Source organism: Mus musculus, chromosome 19, assembly GCF_000001635.26.
Source record: "Mus musculus strain C57BL/6J chromosome 19, GRCm38.p6 C57BL/6J".
Lineage (NCBI taxonomy): Eukaryota > Metazoa > Chordata > Mammalia > Rodentia > Muridae > Mus > Mus musculus.
Window position 1 is genome coordinate 55,805,159 of NC_000085.6, and position 24,477 is coordinate 55,829,635.

The 24,477-nt window shown below is 46.6% G+C and overlaps 1 protein-coding gene across 40 annotated transcripts in view; it reads left to right on the plus strand.

The window, feature by feature from the left end:
- Tcf7l2 (transcription factor 7 like 2, T cell specific, HMG box) overlaps positions 1–24,477 on the plus strand; it is a 191,863-nt gene that overhangs the window by 63,362 nt on the left and 104,024 nt on the right. For all 40 annotated transcript variants that reach the window (NR_138565.1, XM_030250849.1, XM_006526861.4 and 37 more), the window contains one exon: positions 12,606–12,707. Coding sequence is in view for 39 of the 40 variants with exons in the window: in XM_030250849.1 (XP_030106709.1) it covers positions 12,606–12,707 (102 nt within the window). In the remaining variant the exon portion in view is untranslated. The remainder of the gene's footprint in view (positions 1–12,605; positions 12,708–24,477) is intronic.

Sequence of the window (24,477 nt, forward strand, 5' to 3'; positions counted from 1 at the left end):
TCATTAAACTTCGCAAACTGAGAGGGGCTTTCTCACTCAGGTGACGAGGGGACCTTAGGCAGTGCTGAATTCTCCAAGCTAAGCCCATTTCTGAGGCAGAAAGAGAGAGGGGAGGTGAGACCTCTTAGAAAGTAACTGAAGGAATAATTTCTGACCTGCCCATTTGCATGTGGGCCAGAGTGTTGGGTTGTCAGCCAGTCTGTTACTCGGGTGCACAACCTGGGCAGCCTGACCACTTTCTATATGTGCATGCCTAATGAATATTTCTCCCAGACCTGAGAGTGTGCTCAGGAACCGGGCTCGTGTCTCAGGGAGGGGCAGGTAGACTGCTCTTTCCTAACACCTGTGTGTGAGCTCTGTTCCCACCCACAATTCTGTTACAGAGAGGGCCCAGAAGCTAGCCAAAGTGAAGCCATGTGTCCAGGGCCCTAAAAGTACCAAAAGTACCAACCATACACCCCAGATTCCCACTGAGGCCCTTGTACACCTGAGCACGTGTGGGCCACCATTTGGCTGTGTCACCTGAGACAGAATTAGGGAACCCCCTCCACAATTCCTCAGTGCTGAAGGTGAAACCAGAGCCTGTGCATAACCCAGTTTTAACTGGTTTTTTGTTTGTTTTTGAGACAGGGTTTCTCTGTGTAGCCCTGGCTGTCCTGGAACTCACTCTGTAGACAAGGCTGGCCTCGATCTCAGAAATCCGCCTGCCTCTGCCTCCCAAGTGCTGGGATTAAAGGCGTGTGCCACCACCGCCCGGCGCTTAACTGATATTTTTTTAATCAGAATGATCCTTCTACAACTTTATGTCAGTCAACTCCATGATGGAGAGAGAAGGGATTGGTGTGTTTCTATGTGTGTGTGTGTTTGTGTGTGTCTCCTGTGTGTATATGTATATGTGTATCTGTGTGTGTGAATGTGTGTGTATCTCTGTGTGTTTGTGTGTGTGTGTATGTGTGTGGTTTGGATTGAAGGAGAGAGCTCAGGAGCCATGTTGTATAGTTTAAAAGATAGATCTTAGGCCAAGCTATCTTTGACCTGAGTCCCTCTCTGTCTTTGTCTTCGGGAGCCCCTGGGAGGTCTGGAAGTACACGAGGCCAGGTTCTATGGTCATGGCTAGTTGGCATCACAAATAAACCAACTCCTGGAAAATTCTCTTACTGTCAATAGTGAAGACCGGGGGGAGGGCAGTGGGGGAGAGGAAGAACTGATCTTGATGCTGTTGGGCTTGAACCTGCCTGTGCAGAGGACATACTGATGGGCTAAGTGGTTAACTTCAGATGGTCACTGCCGCTTTCCCAGCCACGTTCTTTTAAAGACTCAAGCCATCAAGAAAGAGGAAACATTGGCCTACAGAGGCCCAATGGTCCTCAGGAGTAAAGAGAGGCCAGCCTCCACCCACACATGAGAAGATGAAGTTTGACCTCTGGTCCAACAGCCCAGTGCTAGCTCTTCTCCGTCTCCCACTGGGGCTTGTTCTTTGGGGGAAGCGGGCATGTGCTGTGTGTTCCTCCTGTGTCTTGGTTATTCCTGGAAGTTTCTGTCCTTGTTGATCATGTGTCAGCCATGTGCTGCCCCCTCTTTGAAAGTCACACTTAACAACAGCTGGGGCGATCCTTATCTCCTTGTTATCCCTTTGATTATAAGATCCATTGTTCTGGCCTCTGCTCCTAGGCACATACTAGCTCCACTGTGTATACAATTAAACAATCCTGAACAACCCTGCGCGTCTCAAGTGCCCGGAATCTCCCAGTGTTTCAGAGGCAGCTTGAAAATGAGCAGAACTGTATTTCCGTTTCCCAATGAGCTTATTGTGCTCAAAATATCGCCTGCTAGTTTATGAAGGGAAGCCACAGGCTGGGGACCCAAGGGCACTTCTGGCTGCAGTCTGTAACTCAGTCCCCGCCTCTGCCCCTTTGCCCCATTAAGTCTGCCCCCAGATGCTCTGTCCATCCCTGGAGCATAGCCCTGCTTCCTAGGAACAGCACTAGCCTGCATGAGCTGGCTTGGGGCTCATCCTCGTGGACTGGTAGGAAGAAATTTGGAGTGTGGACTTCCTCGAGTGGCTGCCATCAGGGCAGCCGGGTCTGTAGGCAGATAGAAGCGTGTGGGCAGAGGGAGCCATCGTGAGGTGGGGACAGAAAGCCCGCCTTCATCTTTAACTGTGCCCGGCGGATGATTGAGACATTCAGTTTACGCCTGAGAGCGGAGTGGGCCAGGATAGCCTAGCTGACCTGGTAGACCTCCCAGATGAAGCGCACAAGAGAAGCAAAGAGGGCTGGGGATTACTAAGCAGGGGAACAACTGGGGCAGAGTCCTGGGAGAGAATGTTTATTTCCTTGCTCTCTAGGAGGGATTTGGAAAGAGCAGTAATCCTGGGTTAGGAGTAATTTGTTACAGCAAGATGATACTTGAGTGGCAGGCAGCTCTGGCGGAGGCAGCAGTGATGAGCAGGCAGGGGGGTCGAGGGACCTGCAGAAGGTCAGACGTGTCCGTTCTGACCCGGGGCTTCTTCCTCCTGGTGCAGAATTAACCAGAGGAACTGCCGACCCCGGGTTCCCGGGTGTAGGGTTAGAAAGTATCACTGTTACAAGCCTGTCACAGCCAGAAACCGGCAATAAAAGTTTGGAAGGGGAGACCTCTATGGAGCCACTGACCCCTTTCAGATGTGACAAGGGGAGAAACTTGCAGAAGAGAAGGCATCTAAGGTTGTGAAGTGAGCTGGAGCAGGAAGCTGGGGTTGGGTCGCCTGCACTGGGCTCCTGTGCAGTCAGACTGTAGTGAGTTAAATCCTTCTCCCACTGAAGGGTTCAGGCTGGTTTTTTTTTGTTTTTGTTTTTTTTTGTTTTTCTTTTTTCTTTTTTTTGTCATGGGGAACTGGGAAATAGAATAAGGGGAGGAGCCTCTACTTGGAAAAAGTTCTGCCTTGTGTGCCCCAAACCACAGAGCAAGGAAGGAATTAAGAAAAGTTTTGATTAAAAAAAAATCAGCAACAACCGAGTGGCTTAAAAATTGAGATTAAAGTCTCAGGATAGCGAGACCCTATCACTCAGTGTCTCTACCTCCCAGGTCACCCATCACCTCAAGAGATCTGTAGTTTTTAAATCCCTGGAACAGTCAGAGGAGGAAAAACAAACAAACAAACAACAACAAAAAAACCCCCAAACCTCTAAATCTTAGTTGTCTGCACTATGTGACATTCCCCTTGATTTCATTGCCATGGTTTGTTTAAGGTTTTTAATTTTTTACATGGATTGATTGATTGTGTCCTCACCTGTGAGTGTTTGTAGGTCAGAGGACAAGCTGTGGAGTTGCTTCTTCCTCTGGGGTTCTGGGGTCCAACCCCAGGGTCAGGCATGGTCCCAGGGCTTAGTCCATCGAGCCATCTTGCTGACTCATCCTTTATGGGGCAAAGCTGGTGAGGGAGCGGTTTCACACCCATTTCCAGCTGGAGGAGCTGAGGTACAGATGGCTAGCCTGGCCTGCAGGGTGCACATGTGAATGAGTCCTGGTTCTGTTGACTTGACCATTCCTCCAGGATGTTAGCCATGTATACTTTAGCCTTGCAGCCTAGCAGCCATTAACTCCCCTTCCCCTTCAACAGCATCTCTCATCCAGGGTAGACTGTGTTGTCCTCCCAGAGACCCAGGGACCACAGTCCCATTTGGTAATAGCTTAGTTCTCAAGGACCTACACTGATTGCCCTCCTGTCCCATCTTTGATGTGATATATGATATGATATGATATGATATGATATGATATGATATGAAGGTGGGAGAGTGTCCCCCCATTTGTCTCTTGACAGACAATGAGATAACCATCAAATGATAAACGCCTTCTCTTAAATATCTCATCTTAAATTGAGATATTATTTTGATATTAAATTGAGATGCCATAATACATATCTATTTAAAGCACACAGTTCAGGCTGGCGAGATCGCTCAGCAGGTAAGAGCCATTGCTGCTCTTGGAGAAGACCGGAGTTTGACTTCTATCACCTGTGACACATAGCTCACAGCCACCTATGACTCCAGCTCCAGGGGTTCAGGTGCTCTCGCCTGGCCTCTGTGGGTATCTTCACCCGCGCGCGCGCGCACACACACACACACAGATACATACACAGAAATAAAACTTAAAATGTACAATTCAGTGGTTTTTAGAATACTCCCGGGCCGTGCATACACCAGCACTCTGTTTCTGGGATTTCTCGGTATTCATAAAGAAGCCCCATTTTCCCTGGCTCGTGCTTCCCACTCCTTTCCTCCTCAGCTCCTGAGTATTTTATATGAGTGGAATAATACACATGCCTCCTGCCTTTTTGTCTGCCTTCTTTAGAATTGCATATTAAGTGTCAAGGACCAGCCAGGGCTTGGTATACAGGTATGCTGTCTGTTTTTATCACTGCATAATACTCCATTCTGCGGTTGTACTGCACAACCAGCTTGAGTATTCTAAGAACTAGAAGGGTTGGTGCCTTCCAGTCACAGGGCATCCACCATTCTGCTCAGCCCCTAGCATCACCCACACTTGCTGCACAGGCTTCTCTGCGTCTTCCGGTTTGTTTTCTGGTCTGCAGATGGCCTGCGTCTCCCTTGGCATGTTGTGGAGACACAGGTGGTAACTCAGACATTCCAATTAACTTGACTGTTCTTGGCCTTTTTTTATAAGTAATAAAAATTGTGGTGGCTACAACTGGTTGATTTTAAAGGAGAGACTGTAAATGTTTTCTGCCTAGAGGAGACTGGAGTCTGGTCTGGCTCTTCATGGGAGGTTCCTGTCAGGGCTTGCAGGCAGGAGATCAGTTAATCACCAGCTGGGGGGCTCAGGGGACAATCTGTGTGGTACTGGCTGGAGGCTGTAGACCTGGGAAAGCTCCTGTCCTCTAACCTGGATCAGGGATCGGGCACTTGAAACACGGCTAATGTCCATGGCTCTTCTCTCTGGTTGGGGCTTGGTGGGCACAGATCCACCAAGGAAGGCAGAGGGGAGTTGGGAGATGAGCCTGGACGGAGTGGAGGAAGTTGGTGGCCCTGCGTAATGTCTGACCTGTGACTTGTGGCAGTCTAGATCCCACCTGATTGGCCGAGCTTCCTCCTTATACAAATCTTAGGTCTACATACTCTTCTTGATTTCACAGGGTTAGCTTTGAAGCGGTGGTGGTCACCTCTAAGGTATGCTCCAATGAGTGATGCTATTGGAGACTGTACTCTGCAGTGACTGAAGCCAACTGCAGGACTTCATTTCAAATCTTTTAAAATGAATGATACGGAAACCAAGGCGAAGGCTGTTAATAAATTTTTGGACACTGGTGTCTGTGTGTACCCTTTTCTCTTGGTAGTTTCCTTTGAGAAACAAGACCACCTCACTAACATCTGTGTGGTTCCATTCCTTGTTTAGCTCTAGAGAATGCTCAGCCTTCAGGCTGGGGTTCCTTCTCCTTGGAGTTTCTGTAGTGCGCTCCTTATGTTGTTTCCCAATCCAGAAATCACTGATGTCTGCATCTTGTCATATTTTATCAGCAAATAAAGCCTTTAAAAGATAGAGCCACTGTGGGTTATTTTCAGTTGAACCAGCTCTGGGGTTTGTAACCAGCGGTTCTCAACCTGTGGGTTGTGACCTCTTTGGGAGTTGCAAATCAGATATTTACATTACGATTTATAACAGCGGCAAAATTACTGTTATGAAGTAGTCATGAAAATAATTTCATGGTTGGGGGTCACCACACCATGAGGAACTGTGTTAAAGGGTCGCAGTATTAGGAAGGATGGGCGCTACCATGCTATACCTTCTGCATCTGCAGAAGCAGTGGCCAAATGGGCCTTATAGTGACGTCCTGCAAGGTTCTGATGGGGCTTCTGGAATGTTCCACTACTTTCAGTTTCAGTATAGCCGGTGGAAAATGCATATAGAGCATCGTATAAACTTAATATTGTCACAGCTTTTCAAATTTTACCATTGTAGGTAAATCAAGAGTCCTTAACTACCAGGAAAAAGCTGCTTGTTCGTAGGAAATGGGCTGAATTTTCTCTCATCCATTTCCAAGAAATGAGGAAAGCTTAGAAAGGGTCATACAGACATACTTGTGAGCAGGGTGTGGGTGCATGCATGTGCGGGTGCGTGTGTGAGTGTATGTGCATTCGTGCGCGCGCGTGTGTGTGTGTGTGTGTGTGTGTGTGTGTGTGTGTGTGTGCATTCATGTATTGTGTGGGTGTGGGTGCATGTGCGGGTGTGTGTGTGTGTGTGTGAGTGTGTGTGTATGACTGTGAGTGTGAGAGTGTGTGTGTGTGTGTGTGTGTGTGTGTGTGTGAACTCCTAAAGAGGCCCAGTGATGGTCTCTGTCGGGAGGAGGATACCAATAGAGGCAACTGCCCCTTTTCTTTTTCCTGGTACTTCCTTTCTTGTGGTAAGTGGATTCTGGTGGCCCTTTCTTTAGTAAGGGTTGGAATGTAGCTACTGCTTTCTGTCCCCTGCTGCCTGTTGGCAGGGGAGTCAGCTTCTGACTGTGCTACTCTGAGGGGAAGACCGCATGATTTGGTATACTGTGGACCATGGCTGACCCTTCCCTTTAGGGTGTGTCTGACGTTTCATTTCATTAGAAACAAGACATCTACAACTTTCTAGCATCATCAGTGCCTTAGGAAATCTTGTCTGTGGGGATCCATCAGGGATCCATTTTGAAGACTGATCCAGTTAATTTGGTTTTGGGAGAAATGGTTTTCCTAGTCAGAATAAGCTCGGGTCGAGGAGATTGGCTACTCCCACTTGTCTTTTACTAAGGGCCAACCGTGGAACTTAATTTTCTGGAAGAGGTAATTTCACCTTTCATTGTCTTTGTGTGTGCGTGTATCTGTGCACGGTGCTCATGGAGGGAAAAGGTCATGCTTAGGTTGTTCCTCAGGAATCAGCCACCATTTTTTTTTTCAGACAGGGTCTCTTCCTGGCCTGGAGCTTGCTAACTAGGTCAGGCTAGTTGGCCAGTGAGCCTTGGGGGCACAGATTTTCCCTCCCCCAGCACAGAAATTGTAAACTCCTCCCACCATGCTTTGCTTTCCCATCATGCTTTGCTTTCCCATCATGCTGTGCTCTCTATGTGAGCTCTTGGGCTTGAACTCAGGTCTTTGCATTTGCAAGGCTGACACTTTACCAAACTGAGTCACCTCCCTAACCTCTAGTTTCACATTCCTTGAACAGAGTGTTTCTGCCCTGTCCCTCTGCCTTGTCTTGTGTAAGCTCAGGGCTAATGCCATCTGCTGATCTGTTGGCAGCAGGCAGAGTGGGCACCAATTGGGCTTCATTCCAGTCTTGTCATTGGGACAGTGCTGGAGAGAGGAGCTTCTATAAGGTTGATCTCAAAGCTCTGGGATGATTTCTCTGTGCCCTGACTTCAGGCCACCTGTTGCTCCCTTTGGGGGGTGAGGGCTGGTGGTGGATGATCTGAAGTCACATGACACAGTGCTTCTGGGAAGTGATGAGCCTTTTCCAGTCAGAATTGTTCAGAGGTTTCTAGAACTTCCACCTTGGAGTGGTGATCTAGCATGTGGCTGGGTGCCTTGGACAGAGGTCTCAGGGTCTCAATGTGTAGTTCTGGCTGTTCAACTCACTATGTAGACCAGGCTGGCCTGACACTTCAGAGATCTACCTGGGATTAAAGGTGGGAGGCAGCATGTCTAGCTCGGATTCTTTTATAACCCTCCAAACTTGAGTCTGGCGTTGACATTTGAATCTAACCTATGACCTCTGAGCCACTGAACACACTTTCTTACATGACTGTTTTTGAATGTCCAGACCATAGACTTATACGGGGATGGTATCCATTTGGAAATAGCTTCCGTAGTCTTCCTATCCCCAGCTCTCTAAGCCAGAAAGACTAACTGTGCGCAGGCTGGACCTCTCCATTGGCATGTACCTGCCTTCAGATGGCTTGGAAGTGAAGACAACCCTTTTAATTAGTAAATTAACTTTTTTTATTTTTGAGTTTTGCTATTTTTTTTTAATGGCTCAAGTAATCAAGAGAAATCTTTTAGAGAACTGGCACCTGTGTCAGGTGGCTCAGGCACCAGGAGAATCTGAGATGCTCTCTGACCTTCATGCCTGTATTCACGTGCATCTACAGTCTAAAGTGAAAGACCAGGAGAAGAACAGAACCCCGCCTCGATACAGAAACTTCAGATACCACTGTCCTTATAGTACAGCTTATTGCATGCTTGCCACCGTAATGTGACATAATGTCTACCCTCTGCTGGGGTCAGGCACTTTAAACTCAAAATGGCGAGCATGTTCATGGACCACAGAGCCTAAGATATTTGCCATTTGGTACTTTATAGATAAGAAGGGTGGGGGGCAGTCTCTGTGGGGCCAGAGAAAGGGGTGAAAATTTTCCCGACAGCTTCCTTGTCATTGACATTGTGTTTTGGGTCCTTCTGTTTGTTCAGGAATGTGCACCAGCCCCCAGTAGCAGCTATAAAGCAACGGGTTCCGATGGTGGGGTCCTGGGGGATGCAGGTGATTTATGGGAGTAATCCCCCAAACCTTCTATTGAAAGCCCCTCCCATCTTTTACCTTCTCCCTTTTATTGGGGGAAATGGAAGAGGAAGGAAATTAGAGATGCTTACACTTTTTTTTTCTCATGTGTACAGATTTCCGTGTGTGTGTGTGTACATGTACATGTGTGTGCTCATTTCCTTGTGAATTTGTATGAGTTGTGTGAGCATGTGTATACATGTGGGTGCCCATTATTGTGTGCCTTTGTATAGGGGTATGCATATATATATATATATACACATGTGTGTGTGTGTTCACATCTCCCTGTATATGTGTATGGGGATATGTGTGCATGGGTCTTTGTATACATGTGTGTACATTTTCCTGTGTATGGGGTATGTGTATGTGAGCATGTATATAGATGTTGAAATTAGAGGTTGACATTAGCTGTCTGTCTCAAACACTCTCCACTGTGCTGTTGTTATTTTGGAACGGAATCTCAGACCAAACTTGAGTTCTGGGATTTGTTAAACTCTCTGGCCAGTAAGGTCCCAGGGACCCTTCTGTCCTTAACTTCCGACACTCACTTTACATATGTGCCCTGCCTTTTAAGTTTTGGGGGACTGGAACTTAAGTCTTTATGCTCGAATGGCATGCACACTGCGTGTGTCCCCCAAGTCTTTGCCCACAGGTCCAAGCCTAACCTGAGATCCTAGAGACGTATCGTAAAACATGACTTGGAGGAGGGCCTAATGGGCCACGATCAGGACATTATTATTAAACAAAAGATGAAAAACGCTTAAGTCAGGATGGACTTATTAGTAGAATTAATTTTTTGACTAAATGAAAGCTGAGCAGACCCCATTTCAACAGTTCTCAAGGTAGGAATTCCCTCAGCCCCGTTTGATTGCCGTTTGTTGAAAAGTGTAATGTTTTTGTAGGCAATTCATAATTTCCATGCGGAGAGTCCTGAGAGGAAGCGAGCAGGAGCCTGGTTCTGTTTTTCTTAGAGCATGGTGGAGATATTTTGTTTCCTCAAAGGATATAAAATTGCAGTGGAGCTGCTGGGCAGATGAGACTGTGTTCAACTGTTCTGTGCGTCTGACATGCCACCGCATATCTTCCTTTAGGATTCAGCAGAATAAGAATTTCTCACGGCTTAATGTCTCTGGGAGGGAGAGGTTTCCCTTTGGGCTCTAATTGTACCTAATTTCCTTCTTCTCCCCTTCATTTGTTTGTCTTGTTAACCAGGACCAATGGGGGAAGATGAAGGATCTGGGAAGCGTCACTTTTGGAAGAAGCTAATAACATCTTTTAAAATAAAAATCCCAACCTAGTACTTGCTTGTCCAAAAGGAACCCTGCCGTCCCTCACTTCGGCTATGGAGCACGGGCTTGTGGATGCCTGGCGGTTCAGTGGTATCAGATTGCACCCAAATGGAGCATTTGAGGCTGCCATTGAAGAGTCCCTGCCAGTCAGCAGGGCCAGGGGCTGTCCTCCACCATCTGGATTTGGTTAGCTCTCTCTGGGCAGCAGGGGTGACTCTCATTTCCTCCAGCCCGTAATGTTATATAGGCAGTGGTCCTGGGCTGCCCTGACATAATTGAAAATTATGGGTATTGTAGGCTCAGGGCGCTGAAATGTAGGCTCATAAAAATATGTGGTGCAGGTAGCCTATGGAGATCGGACACGGAGCACAATGAAGCTTTTATGTACACTAGGAATTAGGAGCCTCCACTGATACCGCGTTCTGAGTTTGACAGCTCTTGGGTGGGTTCCTCAGGGCAAGTCTGCCACCTTAAACCAAGCCTGAATGTTCTAATTCAATAGAGCTGGCATCAGGATGCAATCAGACCTCCTTTACAGATGGTCAAAGATGAAAACTTACCCATTCATCAGACCCTCCCACCGGAGCAAGGCAGGAGGTGTGGGCGTGGCTGTCCGGCTCTGCAGAGCTGTGTGTGGGTTCTTGCGAGGCGGAGAGGTAGTGCTGGCCAGTGTTCATTTTTGGTTGGCCTCAAGGAAATGACTCTATTGAGTGGTTCTGACCAATGCGGCCCCTGTAGTTATGTGGCAAGTGTGAATGGGAAAAGTCAGGGTGAGGCAGGGCAAAACAGATTCCCAGAGCCTTCTGGCTGAAGACCAAGCTGGGGGTACCCTGAAAACTCTCTTCAGTGGTTTTACACTTTGGGTTATTCTGGCTCCAGTTTGGAAGAGATTTAGTTGTAAGGGATGAACAGGAGGATCTTGCTAGCATTCAGGGTCTGGAATTCTGATGTCTTTCAATACTTGGGCAGACTATTCTCTCATTGCAAATATGGTGTCCCCTTTAACTAACACAGCAACTAGAGGTCGGCGGGAACAGATCCAGTGGAAGATCTTGTCAGGCTACCCACAACCTACTACCTTACTGCAGGGCCTTCTTGGTAGAAGCCTCAAGCTGTAGGGGATGAAGCCACCTTGTGTGGATCTAGGCAGGAAAAGCCGACGGCGCTTCTGCAGGTAGCTGGTGGGCTTTCCTCCTGAAGCATGGCTACATTTGGTTTTAATTTGCCAAGCAGGCGTGTCTTTGAGGAACCATGGTCTCGTTTACTGATACCTTTGCCCTCTCTGTTTCTCCTGGGAGTTTGAGCTCAGCCTCTTCCTGGACTGTCCTTTGCTGTCTTCTCTATATAGAAATCTTTCAGAATTATCTGCATCTACTCTGGGCAGTGTTTTCTCAGAGAGTCTGCCTGGGCACTGCTGCCCGCATCCCACTTGCACCTGGCTGTGCCTCACAAGGATAAACTTCCCCAGGGCAGGATCTTGTGTTCCTCCTTATTCCCAGCAAGAAGACCAAACACAAAGCAAGCTTCTTTAGTGGCCACTGAATACAGAATTCTGGGGCTCGGTAGCTAAAGGTACTTGCCACCAAGCCCGATGGTATGAGTTTGATGCCTAGAATTCTTATGGTGGTAGGAGAGAATGGACCCGGGCAAGTTGTCTCCTGATCTCCATGTGTGACTGTGACATTCCTCACACACAAGTACATTCATTTTTATAATGAATATTAAGACAAGTCATTTGATATCATTCAAATCTCTGGAATGATATTTGTTCTTTATATGCCCTCTGAGTGTTACAGATACTTAGTCACATGACATTTGGGATCCAAAAGCCTCGAACATGTGTCCCTACAAGCATCCATCCCATTTCCTTGGTGAAACTGTGGTTATCCAGGAAAATCTCATGTCCTTAGAGTATTCAGAGCATCTCTGGCCTGAGCCCCCTGCTTCGCCTCAGTTTCCCTATCTGTCAAACTAAAGAAGGAATTAGGCCAATTGATATCTCAGCACCATCTGACAGCTGCCCTGTCAATTGCAGTAGAAGTGTCTAGCTTTGTGTTCATCTCCTGCTCCAGAGAAAGGAAAGGGGATATACTGGCTTGTTCTTTTATTTTTCTCTTTTTCCTGTCTCCTGCTAATGCTGCCCACATTTACGAATTGCATCGTTCTTTTGAAATGACTGCAGGAATTGCACCGTGCTCTGGGTGTGCGTCTGCTGCCAAGAAATGCTTTTAGTTTTCCAAGCCTTGGGTTGGTTGAGGAATGCTGTTCTTGGTCATGACTGAGCACCCTCTGCTGTGTGAAGGAAGTGAGAGATGATGTTGTTTTAAAGATGAAGGCCCCCTAAAGAGCGTATTAGGTCCTCTAGGCCCTTTCAGCCCGAGGTTCTGTGCTCGCTTTCTGCCTTTGCCCCCTCTTTTCTTCCCTGTCTATACCCCACTTCTCTCTAACCACCCCAACCTCCTCCATTGCCTGGTCACCCCCTCATCTTTCTCATGCCCTTCAGTGACTCCCCTCTGAACAAGGTGGTGTCACTGAGCCCCCCTTTCCTGGAGCCCCGTGACTGAACCTGCAAAGACAAGACTGTGCTTGCCAGCAATGTTCATTTTCTGCATTTGGGCTTTCGGCTCTAAGGAAAAGTACTCATGCCGCTCCCTTTGTTGCATGTGTTCAGAATTTTGTTTTTGTTTTTGTTTGTTTGCTTTTACTTTCCGATGTAAATAATGCATAATGCTTATTCCTTAGGTGGGTTAGTTTGTAGGCCCTCCTCCTTCCCTGAATTAATTGTTTCTTTTCTTTTAGTATCTTCAGATGAAATGGCCACTGCTTGATGTCCAAGCAGGAAGCCTCCAGAGCAGACAAACCCTCAAGGATGCTCGTTCGCCGTCGCCAGCACACATCGTTGTAAGTAACCTCTCGGTGAGAGCCACCCCTCTGTTGAGGGTAAAGGATCTTTTGATGATTAAAAACTCCTATTTGTCAGTTCTTTAAAAACGTTTTTCTGGAGACTAGCTTTGGACATGGTCTGAGAGGCGAGTCTTTCTCCTCGACTCCGCGGCGGTACCGCAGCGATTGTCATGTGGAAATTTCCTTTCCCCCATTCTCCTCTATGTTCTGGGTTAGAAGCTAGACTTGTGGGCGTCCGTTAGTAGGGTACATCCTTCCTGGTTTCAGGGGGAAACTAGAGATGGTACTGAAGCAATTGTTTAGGGAAAAAAAAAGCACTTTATGGGAAGTGAGGCAGGGGGGGATGAGACAATAGGGAGTCCCTGGTCTGAGATCGTCCATCCACCCGGTTTATCCTGATGTGCACTAGAAAGCAGTGTTTTTCATGAAGAGTGACAAACCTGATCAGATCTGGCTGACTGGAACCTTAGAGTAGAAATTAATTTAGAAAGGCCCAAATTAAACTTAATCCATGTACCCACAGCTTTGAAAGCCTGTGGGCTGCACACAGAAAACATTTGTTTTTACTGAGAGACTACAGCATCAAGTGTGTGTCAACATATATTTTTAATGTGCTTTCCTAGTGTATCGTAGGCTCTGGAAGTTTATAAATTAGCCTCCTGAGAAGGTAGCTCAGCCTTATTAGAATATCCATTTCCTTCTATATATTTATATCATGAGCTGGACTTCAGACTTTTGAAATAATTAATGAAAGACATATTTTTATAATGAATTCATGACAGGTAGAATTATGCAAAGCATGAGATAATTCATGCATTTTTTATTTACGTTATCACAAAATGTTACCCATTAGTATGTTTGGCCTCTACAGTACTCAGAATCTCTAAAAATTGCAAAAATAATTTAAAGTAGAAAATCTTAAGATGCATTTTGTCAAATTTCAGGCTGCCTCCCGGTTTGGTAGCTCGGTGTAATTGGCTATATATTATTTAGTGGGCCAGGCCTCAGTTGTATGTGTGTGTATCACAGCATAATTTATTTCTGTAAAACCACATTTGGAACCTTGATTGGTGGAAATGTCTTAACTTCTCATGGTATAAATAAGGCATGTAGGAAGAAGGCTGACATGTGTTAGACGCTCCTTCCCTCTTCCAAGCCCACAATTAAACGGATGCTTGCGATTATGTATGCCCCTGGGATGTCAGGACTCCAGGGCTGGCGTCCATAGCTTAGATCATCTTAGGCCCAATCTGATTTCAGAAGAGGAGAGTGAGTGACCAAGGCCCGAAGAGGCCTTAAGCGAGTTGCCCAATGTCACACACCGAGGTAGCAGCTAGAGCAAAGGCTGGATCCAGCACTTTGCTCCCTTTCTGGGGCCTTCGAGTACATTCTCTTCTGTGAGAGGTGAGGGTAGTGCTTGTGGCTGACTGTTTTGTTTACTGTAAGTTGGCTCACCATCGGGGACAGTGACAACATGCCACGTGAAGACGTTTCTGGCTTAGGGTGCTAATTCAGGTTCCTCTGGAAAATCAAATGCCACGTTAAAAGAATCAAACACATGGTGACAGGGTCCTAGAGTGTGAGACGAGAGTCACCTTTTCCTCCTATGCCGCTGGATTTCCCAACATCTGCCCCGGCTTTGAAATTTCTCTCCCTGGAGGCTCTCCCTGGAAGTTTCCAACATTTTACCTACAGGGAAGGGCGTTACCTCTGCAGACTCTTAACAGAGTGTGTACAGCCGGCCCCCTGTGGTGGTGCAAGATCATGGTCCATAGCAGTGCTGAGCAAGACCCTCACAAAAGTTGTCACAATTGTCCCCTCCTGTCCTTTGTAAATCCCATGAGAGCAGTTGCCGCACCGGGGCCATCAGTCTTATTTTCTTGTGTGGGAACTGACTATCTGTAGGTGGGGGGAAGGTAGACTTTGCAGGAGCAGTGTGGATCTTGGCAAGGGACTCAGAGGGGAGGATGAAGCGAGTTCCCCTACTGTTTTCTAGAAGGCACATCCACCGTGGCAACCACTCGGGAGTACACATATCACCTTTGAGGTGGGCACTTCCATCCACAGAAGCCATGGTTGGTAATGGTCACACAATCTTGTTTGCTGACTGCTATGTCCTTAGGGACCTGGGGACTAGCCATCTGTTAGAGGTTATAGACTTGTGGAGGAAGGTAGGCCTTGGGCGCTGAGGAGAAGGGACAAACTGTTGAGTTTGGGCGGAAGAAGACCATGTTTAGAAAATGCTGAATTATCTTCTCAGTGGACACAGAGCTGTGCTGTCAACCTAAACCATCTACAGTGAGAACAGGGTCTGAGTTGTCCCAGGAAGCTTTGTGAAGCGTGTGGCTCATGCATCATGTGGGTTTCTGCACAGTGGATCAAGGGGTCTGGTTCATGTTCACATTTGGCCCTGGATGGCTTTCCCAGAGACCAGGGGCTCTTCCACACGCCTTGTTTTCCAATCTGTTCAAGAAAGTGTCATCACATCACGGACACATCACCAGACGCATTTCAAAACAGCCTTCTACGCATTGTTTCCTAATTTCTCCGAAATTCGGATTATTGTAACTTGTGGGCTAAGCTGTTTCTAAATTACTTCTGATGTTTCACTGTAAAAATAGAGAAGTGTTTGGGGTTTGCTGTCAGTCATTGAGGTTATGATGGTCACAGACTGCTAAGAAGGCAGCTCACTCCAAGACTGCCACTTGGAAGAGAGTCCTCCCTTTGGGAGTTTAAAGTATTTTCTCTGAACATCATGTTAATCTGATTGAGATTTTTCTTTTTTCCTGATGGAGTACAAGGTTTCCATGGCATATGAAGTTGATGTGTGTGGGGCTGGAGAGATGGATCAGGAGTTAAAAGCATTCATTTACTCATCTGTCAGAGGACCAGAGTTGGCACGCCAGCACCCACCTTGGGCAGCTCCAAACCAAGATGTCTAATGCCCACTTCTGGCCTCGACAGGCACCCCTCCACACACACACACACTGCTTACACACATACACACACACACACACACACACACTGCTTACACACACACACACACTGCTTACACACACACACACACACACACTGCTTACACACACACACACACACACACTGCTTACACACACACACACTGCTTACACACACACACACTGCTTACACACACACACTGCTTGTACACACACACTGCTTACACACACACACACACACACACACACACACACACACACACAACTTTAACTACTTGGTTGTGAAGTGGATGTTAATGAGGATTCAGTGCACCTAACAGTGTGTCCGTCATTCATTCTTTCACTCACTCATTTCCTGGTGCTGAGGTTGGAACCTGGGGCTAAGCAAACATTCTGCTGAGCCACAACCTGGCCCTTTCCAATAATATTTACATTAGCCCTCTCCCACAAAATACCCTATACATTTTAGTTCCTTTAACCAATAGATGACATTTGTTTATTATAACCAGGTGATTCCCAATCCGTGTTCTGAAGAGAAGAAGAGATCATTCCCCAGTCTTGATTGGATGATCAAACACTGACCCTTCCTGTGAGGAATCAGCCCGTGTCTCACTCTTCCCTCATGCCCTCTCTGCCTTCTACCCAACCCACTGACTTCATAAAGTGTCAAAATGCCAAGGAACCCATTCTAAGATATCCATCCCCCCATTCCGTTGTCTAATGTGCCCCCCTTTACGTTCTCTGACATTTCTGAAACTTATATTCTAATTCTTTTCCCTCTCACACGTTGAAGGAGGAGCTGCAGGGCTATGCTGGGTGGTAGTGTCTTGTGCAAGGCTTGGCAGACTGCCTCCAGCTGCTGGTAAGCTGTGGGGTTAGGGCTTGTTCCCTGGGTACCACCCCAGGTGCCTTTGCTATACAAAGGCCTTCATTTAACTCCCTTTGTACCCAGAAGAAAAAAAAAAGATCCTAGACTCAAAATGGTGGTATTTTGGTATAGCATGTGTCTTACAACCCAACAAAAAGGCTTCAAAAGTTTTTACAATTTTATCTTGGGGGTTTCCTTTTGAAGTCAGAGTGGAGTTTTACCTTGGGGTGGATTTTTCCTGTTTCTCTGTCTTGGGTGTTTTGTTGTGTAATGAGCATCGAAGAGTGGAATGGAGAAGCAGACTGAATCCCAACGAAGGAGACCTGCCAGACAGTGTTGGTACTCTCTTTTCCTTCCTTCCTTCCTTCCTTCCTTCCTTCCTTCCTTCCTTCCTTCCTTCCTTCCTTCCTTCCTTCTCTTCCTCCTCTCTCTTTACAATTGCTTAAATGCTGATGGCAAGTGGAAACCTTTCAAGACACAGCCTAGCCAGCAGGACTTCAGACAGTACCTCTCCTCTGTGCTGAGGATTTCCAAGGGACACAGGGCCCCAGGAACCAGGAGCTTTTGTTTCTGCAGAGTACAGGAGGACCCTACTCATTGTTAATTTAAAATGACCTTGAGAGCATTCTCTTTGTGGTTAAATGCATGTGAAGGCTTCCAACATTTTTTTTTAGTGTTCCCATGTTTCTGGGAACTTTTAAATGCTAGGGAGCTCTGTGATAGAAAGATGTCAAGGCTAGCAAAAGTTGTGCTGCCCACACCTGTGCCTGGGAATGTCACGGGTCCTGGGCATCATTTGCCTGGACATTTAAGAGAGGATGATTCGAGGATGGTTAAAGGACACAGCTGAATAGGAGGGGTGACTTTGCGAGTTCTGTGGTACAGTAGGCTGATGACGATTTCAGTGGTTTAATTAGGTATTTCAAAATAGCTAGTCTAGAAGATTCTAAACGTTCTCATCTGTGTGGGTATGCATTAAAGGAACAGCAAGTGAAAGAATGAGTTCTTGAGGGACTTAGCTAAGCCTGTCCACAGTATATATGTATGGAAACATCCTGCCGCAAGCCATACATTTGTACATTTATTATGAGTCCACAGCAACTAAAAGTATTACAACTGGGATTTGAAGCGTTATTGGAAGATGGTGTGTGGAGCTGTAGAGCATATGAGAGAGTAGAAGACTATGGCGGGCAGAAGGGGACAAAAAAATGTGTGTAGGTCCCGCAGGAAAGCATCTGTGTTGAAAGAAACAGAGAGACCCTGGTACTGTGACATCTAGATTGTACAGGATTAAGGAGGGTTTGACAGTTGCCTTATACTGCAGGCCCTGGGAACGGTGGCTATAGGCAGATTTGAATGGAACCAGAGTGAGAAACACCATCAGATTAGAGAGAAAGGGTCAGTGGGCTGAGAATGCCCTTCACTGGGTAAGGCAGGTATAGGAGAGAAGAGTTAGCGCTCCCCCCCCCCCCCCCCGCCATCTTCTTAACTACTGAATAGACAGCTAAGCAACGGATGAGTAAGCTGCTTCCAAGAACACTGCGTGCATGTTTTTTCCTATACTGTCGGGGGCAAGAGGGGGGGGGGGAGAGGGGTGTACCAGTGAGAGCTCCTTACCTGTCTGTAGGAGGGTGTGGCTCTAGAATCCCTGCCAGCTTCCTGATTGAGATGTGGCTTCTGGCTGTAGATATTGTAGCTATTACCAGGGACTCCTTAGCACCTTGCAAGAAGGGTGTATGTGTACGTATTTCAGTGGAGAGCAGTGAATTTGGGGTGATGAGGGAGAGTCTATATCAATTTATAAAAAGAGTTTCTCACCCCTTTCTGTGGACTATCTTTCTTTCTTTTGCTAAGTGTGTGTGTGTATACACACCTTTCTTGCTGTGTGTTTATTTACTTATTTAATCTAGTGAGCCATAACTTAGACAACCTTTCTAGAACACTCAGCCTGTGTTTCCTGGAAACAGCTGAGTTAGAGCCTTCCCATTTCACAGACAAGGCTCCGGTGAGCATGCCTGTTTTGTCCCTAAAGCAAGCGTGTCAGCACTATGCACGGGCTTGCTATTTTTATGTGGGGAGTTGCCACAGAGAGCTAGGTGCTCGGGCTTTAGAGGGAAAGGAGCCATGGATAGAATCACAGCATTCTAAAGAAAAGCGTGTGGTGAAGTCCCCAAGGTGCATGGCAGGCCAGGACTGTGGTGGAGCCCAAAGTCAAGCAGTCAAGTCATCCTTTGGTCCTTACAGAATCTCTGAAGTTCTCAAGGTTTGGGTTCTGGTCTGGTAGCTGCCCACCACAGCTATAGAAACCCAGGTCACAAAGGATTGTTTAACCTCCAGTGTATTCGCTTCCTTTAGAGTAGAACCAAAGTTTGAGGGCTTTGGAATCCATACTACCCCTCATATGGCCCCCTTTTTGTACGTTATAAGAATTCCATCTTTATTGTGTGCTGAGACCTCTCGCTCTGAAGCACTGGCTCCTTGTATCTTGTCCATGCTCAGTTCTGCTTGTACATGTTGAAGATAACGCTGTTCCGACCCCGACACCATCTCTTTTCTTTAGAATTCCCCCATTTACCTCTTATTTATATCATCCGTGACTGACAGATCTTAGAGTATTTAAGGACGAGAATTGCTCATATTTTAATTGAACCTTTCTGCCTCTAGAAGACTGGAAAACATTTACTCTTCCCTTGCAGCAGGAGCTGCAGACAGTTGTGAGCTGCCATGTGAGCTGGACACTGAACCCAGGTCCTCTGGAAGAGCAGCCAGTGCTCTTAACTGCTGAGCCATTGGTCTAGCCCCATGAAATCAATTTTTAAAAGAATGTAGCATTTATGAATAAATTCATAAACTTGGTATCTATTGTAGACAGTTTGAAAACCATCCACAGTCTCACATTTCAGAGATATTTACTTCCTTTTAGGTTTTTTCTATTTCTTTTTAATATTCTGTTGCTCCTAGCCATGTTTATGCTCCAGCTTTGTATTTATTTAAAACAAAAATTACTAAAGTCAGTAAGTACTTATTCATGTCATTACAATTTTTAAGGCTTTTAATGACCCATAGGAGTCCTTAATGTGATTTTGCCCTGATTTGTGCAATCAGTACCATGTTGTGGATCCTTTAGACATCTCTGTCCTTCCCCCACCCCCTGGCCCTTTTCTTTTGGGAGAGATATGAAGGAAGAATTTAGAAAAGGAACAGAGTTTTTAAAAGTTGCTCGTTTGATACATAGCCATAAATTATCTTCCTGAAAGGTCTCAATTCTGTGCGTGTCACCTACAGCTGCAGAGATGTTAGTGTCAGATTTCCGTAATTAGCATGGTTCTCTTGGGGAACTTAGGGAAAGAAAAGGTTTAAGTTGCCCTGGAAAGCTGAACCCTTAACTCCCCTTGCTCCAGAACTCGGCAGACTAGGGTGATCTTGCCAAGGCTTCACCTTTAAGGCTTTCGGGGGCAGCTGCTGCTGCCTGTTCACCAGATCACAGTTCGCCATCTTAGGTAATTCACACACAACATCTGCTTTTGCTACCCCAGAATGCTCCGTTTTTCCAGGGCTATTTCAGAGGCCTTGAGTTTACTCATAATCTCTGTTAATTACAGTCTCTGATGTAATTACTTCTTTCATCTTTTTTTTTTTTTTTTTGCAACAGATTGTTACTATGTAGCCCAGGTTGGCCTCAAATTATCAATCCTCCTGCCTCTAGCTCTCCAGAGATAGGATTTCAGGTGTATCCTTTGACAAAACCACTTTAGTTACAATGTTGCTCTTAGAGTTATTTTAGCGGGCAAAGGACGTTTATTTGATGAGGGGTAGGAGCTTGGTCAATTCTGTGATCCCTAGATTAGATTGTTGGGCAGACACACCCACTTTTCAGAGAGGCCATTGGCTCCTGTGTGAAAGATACTCCCACAGCAAATGGGGGAGGGCTGGCAGCCTCATTTGGCTTTCTGCCATCTCTCAGAGCTGGGTCCTGGTGTGCTTTGGGGAAGCGTCTCTGGCAGATCCCTGCTAGCTAGTGTTTCCTGACATTTGTTTCAGAGACCTTAATAAGGTTACTGGAAAAAAAATTTTCTCTCTTAAAATAGGTTCACTAAGCTCTGGGTTCTGCCAGGCAAGTAAGTCTTTCACTGGGTCTTGGATCTGCAGGGGGCTTCAGACCCCTTCCAGAGGAGGGGTTGCCTCTGCAGAGGTCTACTGAGCAGAAAGGGACAAGATGGGAACCTTCTTTGTGAAGCTCACTTGGTTTCAGCACCTGCTCTGTTTACTGAACACAGGAGCCTGTTTTAAATTAACATGGGTCTTAGAGCTCAGCTCATGGTTTGGGCTATGTTTATCTTTCCAGTAAATAAAACAAAAGTGTTCCTTTGGCACCCATCCCTTCCTGCTTGCCATTTCTTGTCTTGCCGATTAACTCTGTGTTTGGGGCCTGCCTATTTCTCCAACCAGACTGTAAGTTTCCTGAAGCCAAGGAGCCCCGTGGTTCATTCCTCTGCACGTGACGTTCTCCCTCCTGCTGCCATGCTCCGTTAATTAGGCAGAAAACCAGTTTCTGGAGCTAATTTGGTTTGGACTCAGTGTGACTTCATCATGAACAGAGTGTTCACAGAATTTCTGTTAGCACGTTGATTGTTTGAGCGTATGCTCGCTCACTACCTGATGTGGTAGCATGTCTTTGGAGAAACACAGTTTGGAGTTATGACGTGTGGTAGGGTTTGCCAGTAACTTGATAAGCCACCCTTACACACTCCAGCTCACAGCCAAGTGTGTCTAATTGCCAGGGCGGCACTTCCATGGAACATGGTTACAGGAATGCTCCAGAAAGCCAGGGTGTGGGGCTTTTGTCTCCTGTTATGACTCCCGGGATAGAGGCCCCTGAACTTGGCAAAGTGCTCAAATGGGAACTCTAGAAATTGGTTATTGATGGTTGTTGCTGTATTTTGCTAAGGCTGTGGTAAACATTCATGGGGTTGTTTTGTGATTGGCTTGTTAATGGTTTGCACATCCTATTATCATCTGTAACACAAAACAATGTGTGAGAGTCAGTTCTCTCTGTCATGTGATTTTGGGGGCTTGAATTTAGTTCATCAGGGTTGGTGGCAAGCCTTTACCTACTGAACCATCTCTCTAGCCCTGTATTTTTTATTTGTCAAAGACAATCACATGTGATATGTATATGCACATGTGTGTGTGCCCATGCACATATGTGAGGATACCAGGGGAAGATGATACCACATGTCACGCTTTATCATTTTATGCCTTATTCCCTGAGACAGGGCCTCTCGCTAACTCTGGAGCTGAGCTGGGAGCCCTGGCCACCCTCCTGTCTCTGTTCGCCATGGCCTAGCTTTTTTATGTGGAAGGTTTTGTTGAGTTGGAAGAGTTGCCTGGGAATCTCCAGGCAAGAATGACCAATAATTCCTCAGGTCCAAGTCCTGCCTGCCAGGCTCGCCCTCCCTTTGGATGCCGTAGGAAAATCACCATGCCCAGAATCAAGCTAAAGGTCAGAAGCCTTTATCAATAGCTCGTGGCCTGAACATGCTTCATTCTTGATTTTCCTCTTTCTCTCATGTTCCATGTTCCATGCTCTCAGCCTATCCTGTGTGCTGATAACTCATCCTTTCTCATCTGTGTGTGTGTGTGTTTCTGCCTCCAACCACTTGCCATCACTACCACAGTCAATCCTCACTTGTCTCTCACTTGATGTGGATCTGTCCTTTTTAGCTCCCAAATTTGTAACTTCTTAGGATGGCCTTTGACAGCCTTATATGTAGCCTATCATATAATTCTGAAAATCTGGGCCTAAATCTCATCTTTTAAAAAAGACTCAGGTCAGCTACAAAGAGACACTTGGCTCTGCCACCTGATTGAAAGTTGATTATGATATTCAAGGACTCAGAATTGACAATGCCCAGGCCAGTTAAGTCCAGATACCCAATCATATTTTTTGTTGCGTGGGCACAAGTAGTCATATGACAATGTAGTCAACATCTTGGTTGCAATGTCCAATGTCTGGTTCCTCGGTGGAGCCAGATACCACTGATGGTGTGCGTCTGAGCCCTGCCTCTGAGCCCTGCCTCACCCTGAAGTGTCTTGTCCATCCAGCTGCAGGCTCCTGCAATCTCAAGCTGCTGCTAAACGGCCTAGACAGCGTGATGCAATCTGTTTTTCAGCCCAGACCCGCATAGCGGGTGGATCTGGGCAGTGATTAGGTGGTGTAATCCGAAAGAGATGGGGAGCTAGATGGGTGTGAGAACAGTAGGGGTAAAGACCTTTTATCCTCCCTACTCCAAGGTGCAAGAAAGAAGGAGGAAGCCACTGTGTAGCCTTGGGGCTGCTCCGGCCATGCCCTCCAGAGACTGGGCGTACCCCACAGCCCTTATCTACTTCTGTCTTCAGGCCTCATCTGACTTCGTTCCCTTTCTGTGGCTTTTGATGTTAGGCCCAGCTCAGGGTTATGAGAGACTGTAGGTGAAATGTTGTTCCCTAGCCTTTTGCGACTCAAGGGAGAAGCTGGCCTTGATGGGAGTGGGGGCAGAAAATAAAATTCACGTATAAACAAACATACCTCATAATGGACTGAAAACATAGCTAGGTTTCCTGGGAAACCTTGTTGGAACTCAGGAACAAAAATAGTGTTTTGTTTTGAGACAGGGTTTCATGTAGCTTACGTTAGCCTCCAAACCATTGTGCGGCCTTGGGAGGCCTAGGACACCCGATCCTCCTGCTTCCGAGTCCCAAGTGCTGAGGCTGCAGGTGTGCACTACCGTATCCCATGTGTGCTGGGGACTGAACTCAGGGCTACTTGCTGCTAGACAAGCTTCTGGTTAACTGAGCCACATCCTTAGCCTCCCAAAATAGTTTCTTTGGGACATGGTAGCAGCCCTCTTCCATTAAATCTCACAGCACAGTGGAGAATTACAAGGCATTGCCAGAGGCACTGGGAGGAGCCACTTCCGTTTCAGCCGGGCTTTAGACAACGTGGTTGGCAGGTATAGCCTTGGTGAATAGCACGTGCGTGCTGTGTGTGCTGTCCTTCCAGCCTGGACCCTGAGGTAGACTCAGTGCAGAGCATGACACCCGTGCCTACATTGCTTTTCTTTTTGATAACACCACTGCTGCTGCCTCACCATGGCAGAAGATCTGGCCCTGACCTTCCTGTCTGACCTACGTGAGATTGGGCAGGAGCAGATATATGATACAGGTTTGTCTGTTTTTATGCATTTTAATTCAGAGAGTTTAAATCCATGGCTCCTCACAGTACTTTACTGTCTCCACATAGGTGCATGGTGGCCTTGGTGTACCCCTGGCCCTGGACTGGAAGACTGTCATTTGAGGAGGTTAAAATGCATGCAGGGAGGATACCGGGATGGCACCATTTAAGCTCTGGGTAGCCAGCTCCAGCTCTGGATTATCCTGGAGAGCCAACACCTTAACTAGTTTGATGTGGTTTTCCGTTGCTTTATGAGCAAAGTGGTTCTCATAGAGTTATTCGAGCCTTTAGGCTTATGCTAAGTAAAAAATAAAAATAATAATTCTTTTAAAAGTTCTGGGGCATGAACCAAGCCTGCCACTGCTGCACACAGAAGCCCACGGCTGCAGAAGATACCTGTCTTCTCTAAGAACAGCTGATTTGAGCTAGTCTGAGGGCTCCTATAAGGAGGGGACACATTGTGCCCCCCTCCCTGCTTCCCCAATAGCAATCTGTAAAGGGAAGCTCGCGTGGATACTGGAGTTTCTGTGATTCGTTCCTGCGGTCTTAGGGAATTTTAACAATGAATGTTAGGTATTTTCATGAAATTCCTGATTTTATATTTTTGGTTTCTCAGACTTTTCTGCCCTGGCTCTCATTCGCATACCCATCATTGCTGGAAAACTTTTCTTTTGTTTCTTGGCAACATTTACTTGTGTATTTTAGAGACATTGTTTTCTTATCACAGATCAT